Source organism: Fundulus heteroclitus, chromosome 20, assembly GCF_011125445.2.
Source record: "Fundulus heteroclitus isolate FHET01 chromosome 20, MU-UCD_Fhet_4.1, whole genome shotgun sequence".
Classification (NCBI taxonomy): Eukaryota; Metazoa; Chordata; class Actinopteri; order Cyprinodontiformes; family Fundulidae; genus Fundulus; species Fundulus heteroclitus.
The window spans coordinates 40,024,720-40,041,911 of NC_046380.1; the positions used below are offsets into that span (position 1 = coordinate 40,024,720).

General features: G+C 38.0%; 1 protein-coding gene across 2 annotated transcripts in view; it reads left to right on the plus strand.

Moving 5' to 3' along the window:
* Window positions 1–16,116, plus strand: part of LOC105934503 (contactin-4) — a 229,955-nt gene extending 213,839 nt beyond the window's left edge. The window contains exons 21-24 of one of the 2 annotated variants that reach the window (XM_036152151.1): window positions 1,029–1,209; window positions 9,274–9,386; window positions 12,439–12,607; window positions 14,711–16,116. In XM_036152151.1, the coding sequence (XP_036008044.1) occupies window positions 1,029–1,209; window positions 9,274–9,386; window positions 12,439–12,607; window positions 14,711–14,814 (567 nt within the window). In that variant the 3' untranslated portion in view covers window positions 14,815–16,116. Of the gene's footprint in view, window positions 1–1,028; window positions 1,210–9,273; window positions 9,387–9,470; window positions 11,304–12,438; window positions 12,608–14,710 lie in introns of those variants that run through there. The other variant, XM_036152152.1, reaches the window with a different exon arrangement.
* The last annotated feature ends 1,076 nt before the right edge of the window (window positions 16,117–17,192 follow it).

Here is a 17,192-nt window from a genome sequence, read left to right on the forward strand (position 1 = left end):
AAGTCCAGACAGTTCGGTTACATCTTTATCATTACGATGTGGAAGTACATTTCTGCTTGAGAGAGTGTGGCCTTGCAAATTGTTTATGTCAGAGAAACAATTTAAACCAACTTTTCTCCTTTGAAAAACAAAAGAAAAGCTGATTGTGGTTTAATTGTTTCATGCTTTCAAGATCTGAGGGTTTTACATCTGAAATATATATAATTTGTTCTATAAAGATGGTTTAACATGGGAAATGCTGAAAATACCTTGCTGCTTTGGACTGTAATCAGTATGTAATGAGCTACATTTTCAAATAATGAGCCTCCTTCACTAAAAACTGTTTCCATTTAAAGTTTAATCCTGCACTGTACCTATATAATGTGTCATAATAACATTCCAGAACTCCTTCCTCCATCTGGATGTTTAAAGTCTTAGCAGAGGAGCAAAAACTGACCTGGAAAAACTGCTAGATATGAATTGCAGAGGGGAAAGAAACACCCTAGATGCATGTGTTATCAGCAGCTCCAGGCCCTGTTTCTAATCTGCCTTTACTGAGAAAGATGTCTGAGAACCTGCATGTTGCCACCTGAATAAGTACGTGCTCTCATGCCATCTGTTTGACATTTCCTGTCTGCTCGCCCTATCTCGTGTTGAGGTCATAAATGATCTCCCTATAGATACAGATTCTGACACGCTCCTAATCCTCATACTCCTCACTTTCACTGTCGTTCGCCTTATTACTGATTGCTTTAAGATACTATATCATTTGGAAATTTGAAAACGTATCTTCAAATTCTTCAGGAATTTGTTTTTCCTAGTTTATTTTAAGGTGAAACTGACTATATAACTGCTTTGCAATCATAAAGACTTGCACGACATGACATTTTATACATCCAATCATAAACAGAGTAAAAAATGTATGCTGTATTTTACCTTTAATCCAATAAAACATTTAAAAAATTACAAAACTATCTGATTGATGAAGTATTTTCAGAAAGGTAAAGAGCAAAGCAAGACATGCAGTAACTGTGCTCGCTTTGATACAGGTTCTCTTTTGGGATGAAAGCTCTCAGAAGAGCGAAGCAGAAGCAGTGAAGGTTACAGACAGCACGGCTCTGCTCTCCGGTTTGAAGAGCAGTAAAGTCTACCTGATCTCAGTCAGAGCCCAGAACAGCGCCGGGTTCGGACCCTCCAGCCCTTCCTTCAGCGTCACCACCAAGAAACCACGTGAGTCTGCACACAAAACACCAGATGGTATTTCCCTCCATCCATCCATCCATCCATCCATCCATCCATCCATCCATCCATCCATCCATCCATCCATCCAGTGGCTACCTTACAACCAAAGTTTGTATCGAACTATGATTTCTATGTTATACCTCTAATAGGTGAGCCTGCGTCAAAACAACAGTTTTAGAAAGACAATGCTTTAAAACCACAAAAGGCTTTTCACCATGCCATTCCTGTCCCTGCAGGTGTGATTGTATGGAGCAGACATTAAAACTCTGGCCTTTCCCCATCTGTTGCCGGGCGCTGTCAGTCAGCTGTGTATCACGGCCGAACGAATAAAAATCTTATCTGTCTGCAAAAGCAACACCTTAGTGCAGGCTTCCTGCCAGGCAGCTAACACACTATCTAACAGCTTGCCATGCCTCCAGTGCTAGAGTGTTAGTCGTTATAAAACAACTAACACGCTATGCAAAGTTTATGCCTATTTTAGAAGTATAAGACTTGCTTTAAGAGAAGAAGATGATACATTTTGAAAAACTGCCTGCTCTATGATGTTTTTTCTCTTGCACTTTAACACTAAGTGCACTGTTTATTCATTCAAAAAGCATCAGGTGTTCTTCCAGATGTTTTGTTTTTCCTTTCAGTAAGCTTATTTTTACCTTTATGCAGATGCCTCAAATCCATATTTGTTTTACATGCAGTCCTTTTAAAATCTAAAAGCATTTGTGTCCACTAAAAGTACTGATGCCAATTGATTCATTTAGTTGACGTCATCAACTCCATAGACAAATGGCCGCAGCCCCTTTACTCAAATAAAAAAACAAAACCAAAGAATAAGAGAGGGGGTTGTTCTTAGTATTCCCAGGAATTTGGCTTAACTCATCTCGTTCTCACTTATCACAGCATTACGTACCGTGTTTTCCAGTGAGCTGGAGCATTGTGTCTGGACCTTTTAGTTGATCGCATGTATGAAAAAAAAATCAAACAAGAGGATTATCTGAAAAGGGTAAAAAAAGTAGCAAAGTTATGGATATGAGCAGCTTTACTAAAGAACAACGTTCTATGATTTTTGGACTAAGAATCTCTAACGGTTGCAGCTCTCGATTGTGCATTCCAGCCGGCAGCAGCCAGAGTCCAACACGTTCTGTTCACGGAATAAAAACTTTTGAAAGGGCAGCAAAGTCAAGGCTCATTTATGCACACGGACCGTAGTTGCTTTCCTTCTTTTGAATCCGAGCTGAAATTACAGTCAGATTTGTTCTGATGTGCTGGAGTTAAATAGCTTCTTTGCCAAGGGGCTTTCTGCTACTCATGCTAACCTGTGCCCAAGGCTGAAAATACTTACAGCTGGTATCAGAGCATCAGAACTGGAGCACACAGGAATGGAATAAGCTGGCTGGAGATGTTCTAGATTGCAGAATCAGTTTGCATCCCTTACCTGGAGAAAGAAACGAGCAGCGTGCTCTGCTGGGTCGGTGGGGTGCTTCAGGCAATGTTCTACTGAGAAACAGTGGGTCCTGTCATTCTGGTGTACAGTACATTGTCATGTACAGACTTACCAAAAAGAGCTACTGATCTAGTAGACCAGTTCATGTCTTTCCTGACCGCAGCAGGATTATTCCTTCTACATCACCAAAATAAGTTTTATAGAACTTCAGGCTTCAGGCTGCAAATTCTCCAGTTTTTATTCATCTGAGAGCTGGTTGGAGGTGCTGAATGAACAAGTCCAATTTATATGCACTCTGCTGCCTGACTTACAGGATGTTTCACAGGTCTGTATACATAAAGTATAAAAGCAACTACCAAAACAGACCTTCAGGTGCAGTCTCAGGTGTATCTTTAAAAAGCCAGAAAACCTACAAAATGTGGTCGTAATTTTATGCCTGATAGATGTTACTTTAAGTTTTTCCAAAGTGAACGGAACTGTTGAGACCATAGATTTTTTTAGTCAACCATTTATTTTATCAATATGCAGTCTTACAAGAAAAATATTGTAACTGAGTACATGCTTTAAGAACATTCTAACAAATCTTGAAATTGATTTTTACGTTCAAAGATGATTGTCTATTTTTACTCATTGCATCTATTAAAGTTACATTTGGATGTTTTCTATAGTGGTTTTGTGATAGATTAGAGGCTGGTGCATGTGGGAAATGGCAAACCAGTCCTTTAAAACAGGGTAAATCCAGTTTTATGCAACAGTCTCTTAGACATTTTTGGTAGAATGCCGGAAATCAATGTGGAAAATCTATTGACACCGTTAGCAGTGGTCTGACTACTGTTATTGCTTCTGATATCCTCACAGAAACCAGAAAAGCACACTTGCCTCTCGACTATGGAAGGTATTATCGCGCCCATTTTCAGCTAATTTAAGTTCCTTTATATGTGCTGTGTAAGATTAACCTGACTCTCGCCAGCTGTATGTCGCTCTGCCTAGCTTCACTCACATCCATCTGGGACCTCTCCATAGGAATTACCTTTTTTGAAGGCTGGGCCTTATCAAAAATCCTTGCATATGATTGGATAAGCCACTTGTCTGTCATCTTTATCGACGTGCTATTTCAACCACTCACACCGAAGCTAACCCGTGATGCTGTGAGAGCGACGCAGGAAAAAACAAAACATTTTTTTTTTTTAATGTGTTTGCGACTCTAGTGGCGCGCGTTTTATTGACAGTGAGCTGACAGGAAGAGGGGGGAAGACAGGCGGCAAAGCGCCGCGGGTCGGAGTCGATCCCAGGCTGACCTCGTCGAGGACTAAAGGCCTCCTAATATGGTTCGCGCTAAACTCTCCGGGGCGTGTCTGCGTCCTCTGTGGATGTGCCCCGGAAAACAAAACTTGCCAAATCCGGTCGGGAGAAGGGCAAAAACATTGTTTCCACCAACAAAAGCCTTCAGAGGCGTTCTCTGATGTTCTTTTAATGAAACAATATTAGCTAGATTGGACAACACAGAAGAAATAGCAGCATCAATGTTAACGCTTGCTTCTTCGACGAGCCGCCATTGCTATCAAAACAGTCTCACGTCACGTTCGCTTCTCCACTACGTCACATCTATGAAACTCCAGCCCTGCGTCCTGATTGGCTAGACAATAGAATTGGTTGGAGAAATCACTCTATGGGAGATGTCCCAGATGGATGTGAGTGAAGCTAGGCGGAGCGACATCCATCTGGCGAGAGTCAGGTTAGTGTAAGATGCCATCAAGCAAAATGTTCCCTTATTAAGTATTTCAGTTACTGATCAATCATTTATGTAGTCATTTACTTCTGCATCAATAAAAAATTGTTTACTTTGGCAATATTTAAACAACTTGAGGAGCCTTGCTCTGAATGTTAAAAGGATGAAAATGTAAGTTTTTTGTGGCATTCTGTTGCAGATTTGCTGGCAAGGTATCAAGGGAACTTAACTGCTGATGAGTTTTTCCTATTGATAGAAAAGCAAATTGGCCTTTTTGCTTTTCTATATCCAAGGTACCGAGAACATGAAGGAGCTGGACCAAGATAACGATGGGATGGCTACATTACTTTGTTGAATTTATCAGATCTAAATATTTCATTCCAAACACATTTGACTTTCAAAGATATGCAGTAAGAGTAAACATAAAAAAACTGTTTTCAAATGATTAATTCATCAGCTAAAGAAAAAAGCTACTGGCTAGATGTAGCTGAATCCTAACCCCCACCCTCCTCTGTTGTTTAGTTTGGATAAGCCTACTTTTCTGTTCAGCTTGAATTATCACACACAGGTCAAATTACTGCCAGAGCTGGAGAAGGCAGCCTGTCATGTCTTGACCAGGAGACATCCAAGAACAGATGAGAAACAAAACTACTGACATCTATCAGGAATAGATTCCAAAGCCATTCTAAGGTTTTGGGGCTGCAGCAAATCCAAGCGAGAGCCATTCGAAACAAATTAAAAAAAAAAAAAAAAAAAAGAAATGGAACAGTGGCGAACCTTCCCAGGATGGACCAACTGAGTGTTACGGTTGTCGATTCTGGGCTCTTGGTTAATCATGCAGAAAAGACTGTGGCAGAACGCGACTGGGATTGGCTGTAAGGACACTGATATACTGAGCTCCTGTGTGGACCATTTCCAGAAGCCATGGACCAATCAAGTCTTCCAATCACCTTCCTCCCCCCTTTAAAAGACACTGAAAGCCTCACTCAGAGAGGCTACATTTGAACAGTGAACACTGTTTGCCCTCATGTGTTGCTTGCAGGTTTTGTGAAAACCTGTTTGTTTGGGAATCTTGTGATAGCTTAGTCACTTTGTGCAATTTGGCTGGTTGTTAGATTTTCAGGTTGTTAAACCTGGAAAGCTCAATTTAGACATTAGTTTTGGCTAGGTTATTTTCTGTAAACCTGAAAACGTTGCGTTTAGTGCTCCTCCCTTTTTCTCTTTTTTGTTGGGTTTGTTTTTGCTGATAAGCTCTTTTATTTATTATAAGACAGTTACTTCCCTGTTTTTTTTTTTTTTGTTGTTGTTTCAGCTGGTTTAACAACATGTAGGACAAAGTCTCTTTTAGTTTAAAAACCTTATAAATAAACGTTTAATCACTTTCACCACCTAGACTCTTTAATTTAATGCTAAAAAGGCCCTTAAATAATCAAAAACCCTCCATATCTGAATTCATATGAGGCAAAATCCACTTTTTTTAATACTTTTTGTTGTGTACTTCAAGTCTCTAGGAGTGCAGGAAGTAGGATGTAGTCTGTCAGATTTTTCAAGCCATCCAGTTTTCAATGTTTTCTATTTTTTTAACAGTTATGTCATAGCATTTCCTGTGACATATTTGGACTTCTAAATAAGGTCATGGTCATGATTTTTATTTCTTAGAGCATTTTTTTAGTCCAAGCTGAAGGGTCCAAGCTAAGTGAAAATGTTTGGTTTATGTATTAACCCACACAATACATAAAAAGAAAAAAAAATGCCCAAACGGTGTGTAGTAGTATGCTCTGCAACCTGGAAGGAGGACGGTGTGAAGTGCCTCTTTTAGATTTAAAGAGACAGCACCAAAACTAGTTGCTCTCAGACGTACCTCTGCACAAGGGTAAAAAGGGGACATGTGGAGGTAAATTAATGAGGAATTCATACGAATGCATTTCAGTTCCACTTCATATAGACCACAACTGAATGATTTCAATGTGAAAAGGAAGAACTGAAAAGCCTGATATGCCCCTTTAAACCACTTCTACAAAGCAGGCTGAGCAGATACAAGCTGCTGAAATGAGCTTACTCCGGAAGGTGGTCGACTCAGACTTACCTCTAATTTACACAGCGTCTGTCTCCGTTCCGATGCGAACTCCATTTCAAATACTTTCATTTATAATTCTATTTTTGCCGGATACTGGGGCCTAGCTGTAGTCAATACATGCAGATCACGCTGCACCAACAGAAAACTGAGCGATCACATCCATTTTTTCAAAATAGTTCACTAAGGACTGACTAGATGTTCTTTAATATATGCACATTCTTATATATAAATTTGTGTGTATATTAGCAGTTGCATTCATTACATCAGTTACTTGGCTATATACATTAACTTTGGCAATCAAAACTTGACGATTAAAACATTAAACGCTGTTGCCCCCAAATACTGATCTTGGATAAGCGGAACGTAATGAATGGATAGACTGGGCCAAATTAGCTTTACAATGATATAAAAGACTCATTGTTAGTTATCACAAATGCTTGATTAATTTGTTGGCACCATGAATGGCACATCCAATTATTAGAAAAAGGAAAATTCACTACAGAGTTAAACTGCAATGTTCAGAAACACCACAGAAACACAATAGCTAAATATTATACTTTACAAGACTTTCTTAGTGTGTTAAATATCAAATTTTCCTTCCAAAATCAGAAACTACTTGTTGGGACGGTTGAGGGAGAGAAGGTTTCCCATCTCTGAAAAAATATGGCAGTGAGAGTTTAGGATAAAGAGTAGCATCTGATTGAACCAGAAGATGTTGAAACAGTGTGATTTGGGAAGATGAGACCAAAATCAAAATCGCTGTCTAGATTGCCAGGACCAAGTTGGGGAAAGCTAATAAAGTGTATTAGCAAAAACAGCGTATATCAACGTTCACGTTGAAATAATGGTGAAGGGTTGATGATATGGGCTTCTTTTGCATGAGCACCTTGGGGTCATTGAGTTGACCATGAAGTCTTCTGTAGGCCAAAGTATTTCACAGTCAAAGGTGTGGCCATCTGTTCAAGAGAAGGCCACAGCTAGCTTACAGTACATTGGCCGAAAAAAAATCAAATTGTTGCAGTGGCCCAATCAAAGTCCAGACCCAAACCCGAGTGAAACCCTGTTATTGAACCTTTAACTGAACAATGATGTGGGAATCTAAGAAGTTCATACAGGAGAATCACTAATTCATCTTCTTGCTGCTAAGAACATGAAGCTACAAGCTATTGAACCATGGGGTGTACTTATTTTTTAAACGACAGTGCGGCGATTGTATCAATAGGCATTTGGGTCAAATAAAGACAAAAGGAGGATTGTCACATGCCACTTGTTTAACAAGAAGCATTTTAACAATTGCAGGAGACACCGTTTAAAGGGGGGGGGGGATAAGATGACATCCTTTTCTCTATGCACCACGACAAATGCTTTACTCTGAGTCCTTTTTATGACTGTAATGTCATTTAAGAGTGCAGCTATACGCGTTCAAGTTTCCAATGAAAGGTTACAAAACGGTTCCAAGGTCCCGCTGTTTTTCCCCAGCAGCACAATTCCTACACTTCATCTTTAGCACTGAAACGTGTCACTGTTGGTGATGCTCTTTTCTGTCAGTTGAGTTCTTTAAGTTTTAGACATTAGGTTGGCGCAGAAAAGGTACAGATCAGTTTAGTGCCTTGCACAAATGTTTTTACAGCCGCTTCACATTTTGTCACATTGCATCCATAATATTTTATTTATTTTATAGGAATTTATGTGATAGACCCCAAAGAAAGTAGTCCACAACTGTGAAGTGAAAGGAGAATAAGATACATGGCAGTAAAAAAGTCTGGTCTGCACATTCAAACTCCTTTTTTCTCAGACACCTAAATGAAAAACAGTCGAACTCAATCTATTCAGTAGTCACCTAATTAGTAAATAGGTGCAAATTAGTCTCAGTATAAATCTAGCTGGCCTCTGAGGTTTGAGAATATTAGTGAATGAACACAGTGAAGACCAAGGAACACAGCAGACAGGTCAGAGAGAAAGTTGTGGAGCCTTTTAAAGCAGGGTCTGGGGAAAGAAAAGCAGCGTCTCCCAGAACGCTGTTCAATCCATCATCCGAAAATGGAAAGCTTTGGCACGACTGCTAACATACCAAGCCCTAGTTACATAAATATTGTCATCTGTAGTCACCCACTAGAATCTGCCAGTAGCCTCTGCCCATGTGGATCCAAATATCTGGGGCCTGCTTTGGCTGTGCGCACCAGGAATGGACTATAATTGGGAAGGGGCAAATACGTGACACACTGATGATAAAGAAATGTATGGGTCAGACGGTGAGCAGAAGAAGAAAAAAACAGCAAGGGCAGATCTGACACAACCACACACCAGACTTTGAACAGTGTTGTATCACTTTCTGTCCAGTTTCACAGTTATGCACTACTTTGTTTTGGTCTATCTAAAAAAAAAAAAAAGTTTAAATACATCCAGTTTGAGTCTGCATGAGGGAAAAAAATTCTCAAAAGGTTTGAGAGCCATGTATGGTTTTCTATAGCGATGCACACCTGCAGGAACATTCCTCAGTTTTAAACAATACTAACCGAATCAGACTGCCACCGTGGCACTTAACTGAAAAATTAGCCCGTAAAGCAAGAGTGCTACTTTATGGTGGGCTGTTGATGTCACCCCTCTTAGGCAGTTGTTGCACACTTAAACAGAACACAGATGGATAAAGGGTGAATCCTCTGCTTTTCTTGAATAAAAATATGCTAAAATCAGATTATATGCAAATACTCCATGATTAAATGATTGCTAACGGCAGAGGTAGAAAATGCCATGGATGACAGTTTATTCATTCATTTCGTTGTGTCTGTATGACTACATATCTTGCAGCGCCAAGTCAGCCTCCTGGGGCCATTGAGTGGAACCTGACCAACTCAAAGATCTTTCTAAAGTGGGAGAGCATCACGGCGTCGCAGAATGAATCGGAGGTGACGGGATACAAGGCGAGTTTCCCTGCGAAATAGTAGGAGTGTGGAAACAAAAAGCCTCAGCGGCTGGCATCTGAACAAATGGTTTTCTCATTGCAGAGGAAAGATAGACCTCAGCACCCCAGTGTTACAATATGGATTGGCCCTGTCTGGCCCTTCAAAATTAAAAGATCTGTTCCAGATGATAAAATGAAGGGCGTCAGACAGCAGAGAGAATTCAGCTTCTTCTAACCAATACCGCAATGAATCATATTTGATCCACTTTGCATACCTTGTGGAGACAAAAACACAGTTTTTGATTATTCTTTTCACAATATATATTCCCTCCCTGAGATATGCAGCCCCGGTCATTTAAAGATAAGCATTTTGTGGAGCTGTGGTATAAGGAAGCACATGCACAGTCGATACGCCTTGTTTATTAAATTGCCTAATGCAAAACCTTGTATTCAGGGAGGAGTGGGGGTGGGGGGGGGACTTCTAATATGATTTCATATTTTCAAATCTATGCATGCAATTTCCTTTCTGCATCATGTTTCCCACAAGGGTCAACGCTGGACATTATTATAACAATGAAACAGCATGACTAAATGTCTTATAATAATACCTCAGGTCCTTTTTCATGTCCTCATAATATTCACCGTTGACTCATTGGAACAAATGATGTCCTCATTTTAAACTCTTAAAAGGCAAAAAGAAATCACCATTTGACCACACTGACATCTCCTACTCTAAAGTAGCTCAATTTGGGTCATTTTGCTAACCCAGCTCTGGATCAAAAATGGATTGATCCAGCCGACATAACAAAACAGGGTTGGGTTATGGGTTCCACCCAGTATACTGGTTTGGGTTTTCAACTCAAAAAAATGGGTCAAAGGGACTTATGGCTAACATTAAGGTTAGCAAAAAGTGGGATGGCAAGACTTTTTCTTACTCTTCTTTGAATCTTGGACCACTAAATAAATAGTGTTTAGGTTTAATATATTTTCTTTTTAGAAAAACGACATTATAAATTATCAAATTCAAAAAGGAATGTCAATAACCTCACAAATTCTGAGATTTTATTATGATTATTATAATTAGAAATATAAATCTATACATTTCAATAAGAAAAATTCAGAATTAACATGAAATGATGTAACACTTAAAGTATGAGATTTAAGAAATGTTTCTTAACACAAAGAATGCATTTATTTTATCTGTTTTTGGTTTGTGTTAAAAAAAAACATAGTAAAAGGTCTCACAAATGTTTTTCTTCTGTAAACTAAAGTCCATAAACTGATGTCTTCATGCTTACCTAATTGTAGGTTGGTTCAAATCCCAACAACATAGTGAAACTTTCCTTTTTTGTGATTTTCCAAATTATGTGTGCCTAAATTTTAAACGGTTTCATTAAGAGTTACATTATTAACTAGAAATGATCAAATGCAGTCTGAAATCACAAATAATTTGGAAAAAGCCCTTTAGTTCGGGGCTAATTGCGAGGCATGAGGCAGATGCTAAATTTGCTGTCATTAGCAACTGACAATTAGCCCACCGGTACAAACTGAATCTTGTCTGACGCTGATTTGTGTACTAAATACCCAAAATACTGGCTCACTAACAATTTAAAAGTGGTGTGGGCTTTCTCAGTGCAAATATAACCGGGTGTCATCGGCCGAAGAGGTCTTAAGTAGACAACTCTCAATACAACAGGCCAACTCAAGAACAATTTCCATCCTTACTTCAAAATGAGAGTCTCAAATAAAGATCCAATAGTGTGCCAAGCTTCCAGCACACACCTTCATATCTGACAGCTATTATGTTGACTGTTGGCAATTCTTCAGCAGGGAAAGTAGCAATTGGCCGTCCTAAAAGTCGCTAGATGACGTCATCATGGTATTTGCATATTTGTTCATGTATTTGCAATCTGGGCTGTAAGAAAGAGAAGCTTTTAGCGACACAGAAATGTGATTAATAACATTCTAAATATGTTGGAAACTACAACTTAACTTTATGAAACAATTTATTAATTTTTATATATTGCCTGAATCAATACTACATACATCAAATTTCACCAAAAGGACAGCTATCAGAGGCACACAGTGGACCAAGTGAATAAGTGATTGAAATTATGTGTGAATCAAATTTGGAGAATTATTTTAGTGCAACAGTTTCAGAGAAAAAAAAATACAAAGTTAAAAACTATATTTACATTATATGTATACCCTGCTTTGTAATCCACGGCGGAATCACTGGCAGTTTTGTGCATGCGTTAAACATTTTGTGCGTGAAAACACGGAGCGCAGTGGATCTCTCTCCCGTCTTTGCTCTGACTGCAAGCGCGGGGCTTTCAGGGCAAGGCAGCTGGAGTGTGTCTTTGTGTGTTAGAGACAGACAGTGCTCACTCCACTCACTGCTGCCTCAAGACAGTAACTGCAGATTGGTTGGTGCTTTCGTGTGAAGTCGGTGCCAATAACAGAAAAAAAGTCGCTAGATTAATTGCTAGTCGCTACAGGGCTCTGAAAAGTCACTAAATATAGCGACACAGTAGCTAAGTTGGCAACACTGATTATAGTAGCTTAAAAATTAATATTACGTATGCTGACAAAAACTAGATACAAGACAAACTTATAAAAGGTACTTTGATATTTTTATTTTGTGAGTTCTTGTGGCATCAGAACATCATTTCCAATATCAATATAACTCTGCATATAATGTTGCCTTTACCGAACTGACTTTCAAACTAATTATTTAGTCAATATCCAACATTGCTAGCACTAACGTTGACAATCTAATTTGTGGGTAAAAAGCTAACCTTATCTTTGCCGTGAGCCTGCATACCAGTCTCACACACACACACACACACACACACACACACACACACACACACACAAATATATCTATATCTATCTATCTATCTATCTATCTATCTATCTATCTATATATATATATATATATATATATATATATAGATATATAATTATGACAGCATCATCTGCATAAAAATGATGTGTGGCATGGGGTAAATCACTGTAGATTCATCATCACACGTAATGAAAAGTAGATTTTTCTACCCATTTTCCTTCAGGTTGTGTATCGTCAGACCTGGAATGGCAGGACTGCTATACTGGAAACCAATAAGACCAGCGTTGAGTTGACAGCCCCTTTTGGAGAGGACTACGTGATTGAGATCACACCTCTGACTGAGGGGGGTGAAGGCACCAGCAGCGGTCCCATTCACATACCAAAGATGTCTAGTAAGTTTCAAAGAGTTGGCAGTTTGGAAATAAAAAAAGGTGGAGATAGACAGAGGAGCAATGGGATTGAGACATACTGTGTAACTAATCCCTTGGAGTGAATTATATATGTGTGTGTGTGTATATATATATATATATATATATATATATATATATATATATATATATATATATATATATATATATATATATATATATATATATATATATATATATATATAATTTAGTACACTAGGGGTTTGTGATGATTGGGCTACTAGTGTTTAATAATCAGTTAATTGAAATTAATAATTATTAACCAAAATTGTTTGGATGTTTTAAGTTATGGTGGAATTACAGGGTTGTCTTACCCTGGCAATTGCTAAAAATTTAAATTTATAATTTAAATTTGCGGTAAATAATTAACCAAATCACCATACAATGTCCAATCAACTGTTAACTTAAAAGGGAGAATTCTTCTTCAAAGAAATGAAGCGGGTGAAAAGAGAACTTGCCAGCAAGTGTCTTGTAACCCAACTGAATGTGCTCTCAAAAAGAAACACATGGGTACGCTAAAGAGGGAAACAGTGTTGTGCAGCTTCTGCATGTCCCTCTTGTGCTAAGACAGCTAGTAGATGTAGGCACAGCCCAGGAAAGCAGCTGCAAAGCCTGCTGGGACATGTAGTGACAAATGTTTCCTTAGGCATAGATCCAACAGGAGCGTCTGTTATCGTAATGGCTATGATCAGTAGACGTAGGTTGTAGTAGCTGTCACACTGTGAGATATTCATTCTAAATATCTGACACTGCCTGATATTGATTGCATGTTATCTTTGGTCCCAGGACACTAAAAACCCTTCAACCCCTTTCACAGTGCGACTTAATACTGGGCAGGAGCATAATTAGTTATCATTATGACATAAATATCTAGAGGAGTAATTCAAAATTTCTGGAAATTAGCTTATAACAAGATACAAATTTATGCAGCATCTTTAATCTAAATATAGTACGGTAAGAAGATAAGTTTGCTTTGTCTAACAATAAAATAAGTAAGCTAAAATAAAAAGAGGTTCTTAAATTATTAAATGAAAGGTCGATCTATGCTAAATAAGATTTAAATTGAAGAAGCGATATAGACACCGAAATCCACTAAGAACGTTTAGGTTAAAAAGACATCTGACAGTTTTCATAGACCTCGGATCTTTGGTAAAATTAAGTTTATTGTGTTCCAAAACTCAAAGTTTAGCAGATATCCAAAAGCCCCACAATCTGGTATACATACAAATAAAGGTTTGAAAGCACTTCACACAGTGTTTGGATGGCATGCTTGTGACCAAAATTAGCTGTTTTATAATCTGAAAAAAAAAACTGCCCAGAATGGTGACTGTGACGACTCTCGCAGTAGTATCGAGATTATATAGTTCGAATTAATTTATAGTATTTTTGATTTTACAGAAAAATTGGACGTGCCAGTAACAGATTTTTTGACAGCCCATTGTATAACAGCTGCATATTTATTTGCATCTAGGACATAACAGAGACCACTTATACTTCAGACTGTCCACTTGGACCTGAATTAACCAGGACAATTGTTTAGGTTTAGCAGATCTAACAGAATAAGTGCCAGAATAAATCCAGCAGCAAAACAAAATGCCCACACGTTTAACATATCAAATGCATTATAAAATAAACCTCAAAATGCATTTATCAGATATATCATATTTTCTTATCCCTTGCTTGAAAAAAAAAAAAAAAAAAGCTGAATCCACAAAATGTCCTCAGCAACACGTAGGGACAGGCTTTGTAAGATAACCATCCACACAAATGAACTACACTGCAACACCATACTCAATTTATGCATGTGTTATATCATAATAAAGATCATAAATTATGTTATTGGAGAATATAAATGTAACTTTTGATGTACAGGAAACACCATATTTTGACATACAAAATCTTTCTTTAACAAGTTACATACACAATGATGACAGCAATTATTCCTCCCATAGCTTTTTACATTTCCAGCTCTGTTCTCAACCTTTCTTTAATTTCAAAGTATGCAGTAGATGTATTTGGAGCCATAGTATCTTGCTAATATTGGCTTTTTTTTTCTTTTCTTCTCAGGTCTGAACTCAAAAGCATGTGTGGGTAAAACTCCAGCTAAGATGTACTGTTTGTTCCTCTTTGTGATTAGTTCATTAATGCATCTACTGATGCCTTTTTATTGAAAAGAAATACAGTTCCCATTTTCCTCTACATGTGAGATTTGTGGAACAAACGGCAGCGACAGTAAAAATGCTCAGCCGCTGGTTTCCAGAGAACTGAGACGGAATGATGGAACCTTGGTGAAAGGTTGTCAAATACCCACAAAGTGCTACTCTCAGACAACAGTACAAAAACATCTCCTGCTGGGCTGCAACACAGCAGAATGCATAAATTTGTCAACCCTGAAAAGCGGACCTTCTATCTTTTCACTGGCGAATGAAGTTGAGCAAAGGTTCATGTCCCAGTTTCCCTTTTTTATCTCTCAGTGTGCACTTATTTTGCATTAACGTTGAAGTAGTTTCAGTTTGTTTTGATGTGAAACTTCTACCTTTGTGCACAATTTCTCTCTCTCAACCAGCAGTTTGAAAGAAAAGCGGCCCTCCATCCTCTGCTTTGTTCTCTGTGAGGACAAACTGTTGAACCTTGACTTTTTTTTACTTGGAATAATTCTCACTCAGTATGACAGAGATGTTTTAGGAAATTGTAAATATTTGCTTTCTGTTACCATGTCTGCTGTGTCCCTGAGCGAATGAACATCCACTTTCCTAATACAGCTAAGAAATCTACCAAGATAACGAATAACAAATAAAAAGACAGCAAGTTTTCTAACCTGGGGTTATTAAAGGATCCCATCATTTAGCTCTCTGGATGCATTTATTGCAAAAATTGTGCAGCCAACTTGTACTGTTTAAACCCACATCAGTTGATTTTGTAGTTCATGGTAGGTCCATGGTAAAGTGCATCTTGGAGCAGTCATCCTCAAGATGTTCAGCTGCTGACACAAAGGAGGATAATTGCAGAAACCTGAAAATTAAATTACTGTTGAATAGAAAACAAACAACTGTACTTGGTCACCTTGTGTTTTGACACTGTGCAGTAAGAACTTTCTTTTTAAATGTTATTAAAAATGTATTTTTCATTTCTTAAAATATTCTCTAAATGCTTGGTATTCCATGACCCAGAGCTGAGTGTTGACACCAAACTTGAAAACTAGTGGCCTAAGCTATAATGTAAAGTGACCTGCAGCATTTCACTTAAACAGTTATCTGATGCAACACATTGCTAACCCTGCATTGCAAGCTAGATTCTTTATTATCCCCCTCTTCACACTGGGAGAAGACCCTGCTATGCTCACTGTGATGTACACGCCCTGCAATAAGAAGGAATCCTCCACACAAAATCAGTATTGTCCAATGATCACTGTGAGCTGATCACACTGAAGATCTTAAAGAACTCTTTTTTTAGTGAGTCGTCCTCCAACTATTTCAAAATATTATGCACCTAAGCTACTACTTTGTCCGACTAAGACCAGTTTTTGGAATTGTGAAAAATGTACCCTTTAAAATAAATTCAGACTCAATATAGGTATGTGTCTGTAATAATAGATTTGCGGGTATATTTATTATAAACATGGTCTAGGAAATGTGGGTCTCTGTGTTATATATATATAATCTCTGTGTTATATATATATATATATATATATATATATATATATATATATATATATATATATATATATATATATATATATATATTGTTTTTTTTTTCTCTTCAAAAAAACACTTATTTGATACTAAGATGGAAGTATAGAAGGAAATACTACGACACTCAGATGACCCATCTTTCCATCAAAATTAAACACACCATGTACGCACGCATCTGTGAGACTCCCAGAAGCGTGAAATGAGTCTCAATACCCTCCATGCACGTGTAAAGTGATCTGTGCATAAAATTAGCTTTGTCTGTGTGTAACAGGTGAGTCATGCTCACTTATTTAAGGATTTGTATTCGTATGAGTAGTTGTGTTTGTGTGTGTGTGTGTGTGTGTGATTTTATTTTGTACTCGTAATTTTTTTATATTTGTGTGTACATTTGAGTGCACAGTTACAAATACCCAAAGACATGCACAAAATACTTTAAAGGGTTCATGAATCATGTTTCACACATACAAGTACCCAAATATACACACAAACAGGTTTACATAGCATACAAATCTATTATTACAGACACACGCCTATATTGAGTCTGTTTTCTCTCCATATAAACCAGTCTGGCACATTATGAGAGACCCCAGTGCATACAATCTCTTTTTGCATGGGGCCTGACGGTGGCACTCTATTGATCAGTGTGGAGACTGAAAATTTTAATTTCAGCTGCTTGGTGAGATCCTTTCAGTCGAAAGTCAATGAGCGGCTCTGCTGAAAGGGTCCTATTAAAACAGTTTTTTCCGTCTGAATAGTCCTGGGGACTTGGATCTAATTGGACAATGCCCCAAAAATTTCTTACCTTGATTTAGTTCGGGGAACTTTTAACTTAACCTGACTCCGCCAGATGAATTTGC